At 38.5% G+C, this 10,721-nt stretch overlaps 2 protein-coding genes across 2 annotated transcripts; one reads left to right on the top strand and one right to left on the bottom strand.

The window, feature by feature from the left end:
• Positions 1–298: 298 nt before the first annotated feature.
• Positions 299–2,571, top strand: LOC145001010 (ADP/ATP translocase 1, mitochondrial). The gene is made up of 2 exons (XM_078960328.1): positions 299–388; positions 1,207–2,571. Exon 2 carries the CDS (start codon positions 1,224–1,226, stop codon positions 2,334–2,336), a length of 1,113 nt encoding a protein of 370 aa, XP_078816454.1. The 5' UTR covers positions 299–388; positions 1,207–1,223; the 3' UTR covers positions 2,337–2,571.
• Positions 2,572–9,752: 7,181 nt separating this feature from the next.
• LOC145002581 (uncharacterized) lies at positions 9,753–10,406 on the bottom strand. Its single transcript, XM_078961826.1, has one exon. The coding sequence runs from the start codon at positions 10,404–10,406 to the stop codon at positions 9,753–9,755; it is 654 nt and encodes a 217-aa protein (XP_078817952.1).
• Positions 10,407–10,721: the final 315 nt, after the last annotated feature.

Genomic DNA, 10,721 nt, shown 5'->3' with positions numbered 1-10,721 from the left:
AAAAATTGTTCACAATCGTTGACGGAACAATCTAAAACCTAAATCACGCAGTGATAATAATAAAATTATTATTAAAATATATTTTTGTCAAAATACTGCGTTTACAAAAATAGACAATATCGATACTTTCAAACTCCACTACTTCGAGAACATCATCTCCCCACCGCCGATCTTTCCCATTACACAATCTTCACCGTTGGATCAAATACTCGATTCCAAATACAATACACCCGCGAAGCACTCGAATGCTCCTCCATAATCGAATCCCTCGCAGTCGCAGGTCAATCCCCAATTATATATACTGCTCCATTGAGCATTACGAGATCGTCACTTGGCTTAGCACCAAATCTCCTCGTTATTCTCTCCGAGCATTCAGCAGATCGCTGAGGTATTCTCTCTTTCCCTTTTCACATTGCCTTTTCTCCGCCGTTTCGCCGCCGGTATGATCGGTTTTTTGTCTCAAAAAGTGTTGTTAGGTTCATACAGAAATGCTAGATGTTAGTTTCGCAAAATTTTTATGCAATTTTCTATATGATGTTCTCGATCTACTGTATAGTTTGTTATCTGTTCTTTGCTTTTCTAAAATAGATCTGCCTTGGTAGATGTATTCGATGTGTGTCTGTTAGTTGATTTATCATTCGTATTGTTTCGATACTTGGTTCAAGGTCTATTCATGTTTACTTATAGTTGATTCATATTGTTTCGATGCTTAGCGTTAGATCTGTTCGTATATTCGATATTCCACTAGGCAGAATGTTTCCAGAAATTATTGATCGATTTTTTTAGCAAAATTTCATGTGATTTTTATCGCCTTAAAGGTGGCAAGCTTCATGACGTCAAAATAAAAATATCTGATGAATTCTGGTTTTGTATTCCAGACATTTTTTTATAACGACGCATTATTTACTAGTCGTTTTAATCAGATGCTTAATTTTACATGCTTCTGAGCTTTTCCGAGTTGTATCCTAGAAGTTTACAGGTTGACGAATCAAATCCTTCTGCTTTTATGTCAACTGAAAATATTCACCCCACTTTTGGCGATCTTAACATACTGTAATTAAAAAGACACAATATTACCCCTGTTAACTTTTGATATAAAAAAGTTAAGTTTTGATGTGAATGGAAACTTGCATGATTTTGTCGATTTGTTCATGTTAATTCAATTCTTTAATTTAACTATCGTATATGATTTGTTTAATCTTCCAGGTTTTGATTTCAAAACAATGGCCGATCAAAACCAGCATTCATCAACCATAACCAAATTCACCACCCAACTCCACCTCTCCCAAGATCTCCGATCCCGTTATGGATCATTCCAGAACCCCTCCACAAGACAATTCACATACGGAAACTACACAAACACTGGATTCGCAATCACAAACCCCTCCCCTGTTTTCATCCAAGCCCCATCAGAAAAAGGCTTCGCCGGATTCGCCATCGACTTCCTCATGGGCGGTGTTTCCGCCGCCGTGTCCAAAACCGCCGCCGCCCCAATCGAACGAGTCAAACTCCTGATCCAAAACCAAGACGAAATGATCAAAACCGGGCGTCTTTCCGAACCCTACAAAGGAATCGGAGAATGCTTTTCAAGAACAATCAAAGAAGAAGGATTCGGTTCTCTTTGGAGAGGAAACACAGCAAATGTCATCCGTTATTTCCCTACTCAAGCACTTAACTTTGCTTTCAAAGACTACTTCAAGAGGCTGTTCAACTTCAAAAAAGATCGTGATGGGTACTGGAAGTGGTTCGCCGGAAACCTTGGGTCTGGCGGTGCCGCCGGTGCCTCCTCCCTTTTGTTCGTCTACTCTTTGGATTATGCGAGGACTCGTTTAGCTAACGATGCTAAAGCTGCTAAGAAAGGTGGGGAGAGACAGTTTAACGGGTTGGTGGATGTTTACAAGAAGACTTTAGCTTCGGATGGAATTGCTGGGTTATATCGTGGGTTTAATATTTCGTGTGTTGGAATCATTGTTTATCGTGGGTTGTACTTCGGAATGTATGACTCCTTGAAACCGGTTCTTTTGACTGGAAATTTGCAGGATAGTTTCTTTGCTAGTTTTGGTCTCGGATGGCTGATTACTAATGGTGCTGGACTCGCATCGTATCCGATTGACACAGTGAGAAGAAGAATGATGATGACGTCAGGTGAAGCTGTCAAGTACAAAAGCTCTCTTGACGCTTTTACTCAAATTCTGAAAAATGAAGGCGCCAAGTCACTCTTCAAGGGTGCTGGTGCCAATATTTTACGTGCTGTGGCTGGTGCTGGTGTTCTTGCTGGGTATGACAAGCTTCAGGTTATTGTGTTCGGAAAGAAGTATGGTTCCGGTGGTGCTTAATTTTTTTTTTTTTTGGAGTCAAATTTTGGGTTTGTAATATTAGTATAAGATGATGGCGAATCTTTTACTTGAGTCGTTGATAAATTGAGGATTTCGAAAAGGCGTTTTTGATAAATGCCAGCGAAGAATAAGTTTTGGATGTAGAGGGATTTTGTTTTTCCCGACATTATTTCTCAACTTTGAGGTTTTGTATTGTGAATTGTGGATGAATCGATGGGTTTTCGTTGTTTTTGCATTTAAATCTTCAAGCTTGTTAGTTTTATCATTTTTCTTGAAAAAATAAGGCCATATTTCGTACAAGCAATTACAATTTGAGATGTTTTTTTGTTTAGACAAGCAAGGGAACTTTCTATGGTGAGAGTCTGGAAGACCTACTTATTAGTCTTTTTGGTTCCATGTATCAAATAAATGCCAATGTTTTTGCATAGAGATTGAGTATGTAAAAGAAAGAAACATCTTTGATGGCCCATTTATAATAAATATACTTATGCTCTTGGGCCAAAAAGACGATGTTCTTATTTAACGTCAGACTTCGAAAATTGGGGCTTCGTTGACTCAATCATGGCTTAAATGAGATTTTGATGGAGATGGAGATCATGGATCGGGGGATGTCTTAGCTTGCTCGTGCTTTGGTTTTGTTAATGGATCACTCACCAATGGCGTACAAAAAGATGATGACCCCTTCTCACCCTTTTTTATTCATAATATATAGCTATGGTATGATTAAATGGTTTGAAAACAGCATGCTCCAAGTCTTTGTTTCCGTGCATTTAAGTACCAAAACAGTGGCCTTTCTATCTCTCACCTATTTTACAGTGACGATGCAGTTTTTGTTGGTGAATGGTCCCAAACCAATATAAAAAACACCAGTCGCATTCTTAGATGTTTTCATAGAACTAGTCTAAAAGTGAACTTTCACAAATAAAGTATTTGGCATTTGTGTTCAAGAAAAGGAAGTAAATGCATGGGTAAGATCTCTTGGGTGTAGTTGACTCCCGTCCATTACTAGTCGAAGCCAACATTGTCCTAAGAACATTGGAAACCCACTATTCCTTTTTCTATTCCAAACTATTTGTATGGAAAGCTAAAGGTGCGTTTAGTTGTGGAAAATTTTTCAAAAAAAACGAAAATTTTGAAAACAAGTTTGATTCGTTCAGTTTTCCAAAGTTTTCTAAGAAAATGAAAATTTTCAGTTTTCCAAATTGTATGTAAATTAGAAAAGTGATTTTTATGGTTTTCCAAAGTTTTCCAAATTTCTAAGATGGAAAATGAAAACTCCACCCCTTCCAACCAAACGTGTTTTCATTGAAAATTAAAAATGAAAACTCAACCTTATTTTCTGAAAACATTTTCATAGAAAATGAAAACAGTTTTCCACAACTTAACACACCATAAATCACCATCTTTTGTGGTCGGTGACATTGTTAAAGGTAGTTCTTGTTAGTCTCCCCACATTATTTTTTGTTGTTCAATGCCCCCATGTTGTATCATTGAAGATTCAGATAAAATTAGAAGAAGATTTCTATGGGGTGGATCCGAAGGAACATAAAAGATTAATTGAGTATCTTGGGCTAATGGTTTTGCACGTAAATATTAATTGTGTTCTTCGGATGAGGTCTCTTAAGGCTCAAAACTTTGCAATATTAATCAAATGGATATGGCAGCTAGTTCAAAAAAGAAAACCTTTCACTACGGGGCAAAGTCATTCATTGGCTGCATATTCTCAAAGAAAACATGGGGATACTCAGCCAATAAATAAAAAAAAAAAAAAAAAAAAAAAACTCTATCGGGTCTTTGGCAAAGCATCACCAAAACCCTGACTAATCTCTGTGATATTGGAATATGTTTAATTGATAACTTCCAATATAACATTAATTCTAAAATTAATTATGGGTGTGGTATGGATTAATTCTAAAATTAATTCTTATTTATAATAGCTATGGAAGGATTACATGTTATGAAAACCGCACGCTCCAAGTCCTTGTGTCTTGGCATTAAAGTCCCAAACGGGCCATCGTTCATTTATTTTACGCTGACGATGCAATATTTGTTGGTGATCGGTCTCGAACCAATATTAAAAACACTATTTGCATTCTTATATCCTTTCAAATCCAATCTGGTCTTAAAATAAACTTTCACACTCAAAAGTATTTGCATTTGTGTTCAAGAAACAAAAATAAAAAGAGGGACAAGATCTCTTGGGTGTGTAGCTGAATCCATTCCATTCAATTACCTAGTAGTACTAATAGGAGCCAACATGGCCCTAAAATATTGGAAACCCGTTATGGATCGTTTCCGTTCCAAATAATCTATATGGAAAGGTAAATCACTCTCCTTTGGTGGTCGGGTGACATTGTTAAAGGTGGTTCTTGATAGTCTCCCTAGATATTATTTTTCGTTGTTCAAGGCCCCATCTTGCACCATTGAAGATTTAGAGAAAATTAGAAGAAGATTTCTATGGAGCCTATCTGAAGGTACATAAAAGACTAAGAGGGTGTTTGGCTAAACTTATTTAAGCTCATTTTTTTAATTTATTACCAGTTCGACACCGGTATCAGTTAAAAAAAGTGTTTGGATAGAAATAACTTATCAAGATACTGTTGTAAATTAAACTAATAGACGCGCAAGGAAACCAACAAATAATATTGAGAATTATATGTCGATTAGTTGCGAATAATAGATCCAATTATTATTATTATATTTACCAAGTTTCGTCCAGAAACCAGATCTATCCTTCTTGATTAGATCTAATTATAAGAAAAGTAGAAGAAGACTGTCTAGTTATTGGACGAATTAACCACAAGACAGAAAAGTAAAACTGACCTGTTGATTGTTGATCTTGATCTTGAAGCAACTATACGGATCAGACTCCTGTCCTTAAAGGTTTTTACTTCGCTTCTACTGGCTGTAAGCAACAGAGTAAAACCCTAGGATTTAATGTAGCTTGATTGATATTCCAACAACACTGGAAATCGATAAACACAAAGCGACTACTTGGAAACCAGAAAAAAAAAAACGTAGAGAGAGGGAGAGAGCTTTCAGATTTCGTGAGGTGTCAATGCGGCTCCTAGGGAGCTGTATTTATAGGTATTGTAACCCTAGAAGGCATCAAACGGGCCCCCATAGGCCGACCCCCAAAACCCTAGGGCGACAGGTTGCTCTCTAAGCAAGCTATTTCCTGATCCTTCTAGAATATCTTGACTTGTCCTCCACGAAGTCAACGACGGTCAACCATTTGACCAGACCGATCAAACCGGCTTGACCCGAGCTCGTCAAAAAATAAAAGCTCCTCAACTCCAAGTGACCGATGCGTCGTGCAAAGTGCGCCTAAATCGTGCCATTTTGCGCACTCGCGGCGTCGGCTAGTGCTAGGCTAGGCTAGGCGCGCGCGTGGGCTTGGCCTATTCCTTTGATCCACTAAAGCCTTTGAAGGCTTACCAATGGAATACTTTTATAAACCCACAAAAGTTTCTTCCCCCCACCAATGTGGGATACAAACGAAATTGCCAACTTGCAATTCCTTTATATATAAAGTTCCAACAATCCCCCACCAAGTTGGTAAGTTTCCTTTCACTCAGACAGATGATGTTACTCGGGTGTCACGAAGATTAAACCCTAGTTTAATGAGAACAAACAAGAAGATACCGATTCAATGGTATCCTTATAGGTTTAAACCATGAACCTAAATGACCTCTCCGGTTTACCCCCACACATCACAAGTCATATTTCTGTTCTCCCTGAGCGCTATTATGGCCATGCACTATAAATCCTTTTCATGACCTTTTAGAAGATAAACCACTAATTTTCACTTGAGGCGGCACCACCTCTAGATCATATAGGCAAAGTTTTACAACATCTTCGTTGCTTAGATGTCTCTAAAACTATGTTAAGAGTCGTAACTCAACCTCGTTCTCGACAACAACGTACTATCCTACCTCACATGGATCTATCATGAATGATAGTACCTTTTATCGTTAGTGATTTCGTTGTTACCCGTTAAACTTGCAAATTAGGAGTACTAATGTCAAGTTGGGTTTCCATCACTTAACGATTCTATTATGGTTTTAGACCCATGACTCTCGTGGTAGATGTAACCAAATCTCTTGTCAGAGGTTTGGTAAACGGATCTGCCAAGTTCCTACTTGTCTTGACATAGACAACCTTGATGGTACCACTTTCAATTAGTTGGCTCACAAAATTGTGTCGCAGACCTACATGTCTTGACTTCCCATTATATACTGCATTATATACTTTAGACAGTGTGGCCTCACTGTCACAGTACATGGGTATTGAAGGCATCGGAATATCCCACAAACGGATATCTATAAGTAGATCTCGAATCCACTCTGCCTCTTTGCCTGCTGCTGCTAAGGCAATTAGCTCTGCTTCCATCGTTGAATGAGCTATGCATGTCTGTTTCTTGCTCGCCTAAGAAATAGCACCACCAGCTAGAGTATAAATCCAACCACTTGTTGATTTTGAATCACTAGTGTGATCAATCCAACTGGAATCAGAATAACCTTCAAGTATTCCATTAGATGACGAATATGTCAATTCAAAAGTACTTGTCCTTTTCAGGTATCCTAGTACTCTACCCACTGCCTTCCAGTGCTCCATCCATGGATTAATAGTGTACTGACTCAATTTGCTTACAACGAATGCGATTTCAAGTCGCGTGCAGTGAGTAGCATACATCATACTTCCTACTGCACTAGCATGTTCTAGTTGAGCCACCGCTCGACCAGAATTCACCTTCAGTTTTGCACTTGATTCAAAAGGAGTATTGAATTCCTTAATGTTCAAATGTTGAAACTTTGTCCGAATTTTCTCTATGTAATGAGATTGACTCAGAGAAATCTGACCACCTATCCTCTTCACCTTGATACCAAGAATAGTATTTACTTCTCCAAGATCTTTCATCTTAAAGTTTGAGGATAGGTATTTCTTCGTCTCAAGAATACCTTCTAGGTGAGTGCCAATGATCAACATATCATCAACATAAAGACATATAACTACTATATAATCAGGTGTATATTTAGAATAAATACACCTGTCAGCACTGTTGTGCTGAAAACCAAATGCAGTCACAGTGGTGTCAAATCTCTCATGCAACTGTTTGGGAGCTTGCTTCAACCCATACAAAGATTTAACAAGTCTACATACTTTGTTTTCTTGTCCAGGTATTACGAAACCTTCAGGTTGCTCCAGGTAAATCTCCTCTTTGAGATAACCACTCAGAAAGGTTGTCTTCACATCCATTTGATAAATGTACAATCCTTTCAAAGCTGATATTGCTATGAGAGTTCTAATTAAACTAATTCTAGCAACTGGGGTATAGGTATCAAAATAATCGATCCCTTCTCGCTGCCTATAGCCCTTTGTAACCAACCTTGCTTTATAGGCAGATATGGATCCATCAGGATAATATTTCTTCTTGAATATCCATTTGGATCCTATGGGTCTTCTCCCCTTGGGTAGATCAGCTAACTCCTAAGTTCCATTACCCATAATTGAATCCATTTCGTCATTGATTTCTTCCTTCCACAGAGGAGCATCCTGAGACGTCATGGCTTCAGTGAAGGTCTTAGGATCATCATCCAAATTAATTGAAAATATGACCTCTCTCGTCACTTTCTTTTGTGTTCCTTCGACCAAATAAGAATAGAAATCATCTCCAAAGGTTTTCTCAATTCTAACCCTAGTACTTCTCCTTGGTTCCCCCACAATGGGAGGAGGTGGGAGTATTTCTCGAGAGGTACTTGTAGGTGTTGTATGAATAGAGTTTTCTTCATCCATAGAAAACTTGTCCTCAAAGAATTCCACATCTCTGGATTCCACAACAACACCTGAATCAATATCTAGTAACCGGTAAGCCTTGCTATTTTGAGCATATCCGATAAATATACTCTTATTAGCTCGTGCTCCCAATTTGGTTCGCTTAGGATCGGGAGTCCGATAATAAGCAACACACCCCCACACTTTCAAATAGTCTAGGTTAGGCTTTCTACCTTTACACAACTCATAAGGGCTTGTAGGAATCACACGACTAGTGATCCTATTAAGAACATAACAATCAGTCAATAGTGCTTCCCCCCACAGATTGTTTGGTTGACCCGATTGGTTAACATACAGTTGACCATCTCACAAAGGGTTCGGTTCTTTCTTTCATCCAAACCATTCTGTTGGGGAGTGTATGGTGATGTTCTCTCATGTTTGATTCCATTCTCTTCGCAGAATGTGTCAAACTCTTGGTTGAAATATTCTCCACCTCTGTCCGAGCGAAGAATTTTGATGTGTCTTTCAAGTTGATTTTCGACCTCAGCCTTATATCGTTTAAATGCATCAAAAGCTTCATCTTTTGATCTCAGCAAATAAACATGTAGATATCTACTGAAATCATCACAAAATGTGATGAAATACCTTTTTCCTCCTCGAGCAAGGATTCCATTTAACTCACATATATCAGAATGAATCAACTCAAGTAATGAAGTGTTTGTCTAAACTGATGGAAATGGTTTCTTAATGAACTTTGATTTTACACATGTTTCACATTTTTCAAAATCTTTTGTGTCATATTTTAACATACCTTTAGTTTGCATTTTTTCAATGTTTTTAACATTAGTTTGAGCTAAACGTTTATGCCATAAAGAAATTTAACAAACAATATAACTAGAAAAGTTCACTTCATTCACATTAGCAACCAATCCATCAGTTACATCATTACCAACACTCGACACACTAGTAACACTAGAAACACCACTCTTAACACTAGGACCACTCATATTACCCTCATCACTAAGACACAAGCGATACATTCCCGAAGTATTGTTCTCCCTCCCAACATGTCTTATGCCTTTAGTGATCACAATTTCGCCTCTCTCAAGCACCATCTTGAACCCACCTTTGTCAAACTTATCACCATAAACCAAACCCTTCGAGATAGTAGGAACATGAAGAACATCTCGAAGAGTCACCCATTCACCACGTGTGAACTTCAACAGAACATCACCCCTTCCTAGAACTTCAGTTCTGTGGCCATCAGCATAGACAACAACCGTCCCATGAGGCATGGGGTTGTAGGTGCGAAAGCTCTCTCGTTTCCCACAAACATGCATAGTGGCTCCAGTGTCCACGAACCAACCTCGAGCACAGATTGCTCGAGTAAGAGAGGAAATCATGAAAATCTCTCCAAGGTTCACACTAACCACCATGTCAATTACCTTCTCAACTGCATGTGCAACCGGTGCTGATTTTCGATCTTTGCATTCTCTCGCATAGTGCTCAATCTCTCTGCAGACGTGGAAAGGACCAGCCCTTTTTGGCTTTGAGTTATGATTCTGATGACCCAGTTTCTTGAAGCTTTGTTTATTGGGTCCAAAGTTATTCTTGTTCTGTCCCCCATATTTGCCTTTGTGGCTAGAACTCCCTGATGCGAGTTTCCTCCTTAATGCGGAGGTGTTTCATCAGATCATCCAAGGAGTAGTCCTCAAATTTGTACATCATTCTCTTAGAGAAATCTTTCCACGAGGGTGGCAGTTTTGCGATTATCGCACCAACTTGAAAGAGTTCTGGAAGAGAGATGGAGAGTGCGTTCAACTTGTTTATCATGACTTGGAGTTCATGCACTTGCTCCATAGTTGATTTGTCATCAACCATTTGAAACTCAAGGTACTTGGATACAAGGTACTTGTTAGTACCTTCCTCATGTGCCTTATACTTCAGTTCCAACGCACTCCATAGCTCTTTTGGATCTTTGACCGGCGAGTAAAGATCATAGAGTCGATCAGTTAGGGAATTCTTGATGTGACCCACACACAATTCCTCAGATTCTCTACGCAGAATCCTTTGCTTTTCTAGTTTTGTAGTGACCGTTGGGTCCACAGATTCCCCCTCCTTGGGAATTGAATTAACAAGAATTGGTGTCAGTTTTGGGTTCAACACAAAGGAGAGCTTCAAGACATGAAGCATGAACTTGACCTTTTCGGCCCAACGAGTGTAGTTCTGACCATCGAATTGGTCAAGTTTGGCAAACTCTTGGTTCATGAAGTGGAGGCTAGCAGTAGAGTCCATTAGTTTGTTGATTGATCACAAATAATAAAAACCTTTAAGATTGTTGTAAATCAAACTAATAGACGCGCAAGGAAACTGACAAATAATATTGAGAATTATATGTCGATTAGTTGCGAATAATAGATCCAATTTTTATTATTATATTTACCAAGTTTCATCCAAAAACCAGATCTATCCTTCTTGATTAGATCTGATTATAAGAAAAAGAGAAGAAGATTGTCCTGTTATTGGACGAATTAACCACAAGACAAAAAAGTAAAACCGACCTGTTGATTGTTGATCTTGATCTTGAAGCAACTGCACAGATCATACTCC

This window comes from Lactuca saligna, chromosome 6 (assembly GCF_052625555.1).
Source record: "Lactuca saligna cultivar CGN05327 chromosome 6, ASM5262555v1, whole genome shotgun sequence".
Classification (NCBI taxonomy): Eukaryota; Viridiplantae; Streptophyta; class Magnoliopsida; order Asterales; family Asteraceae; genus Lactuca; species Lactuca saligna.
The sequence above is the reverse complement of the archived record's forward strand: the minus strand, read 5'-3'. Positions and strand labels throughout refer to the sequence as shown.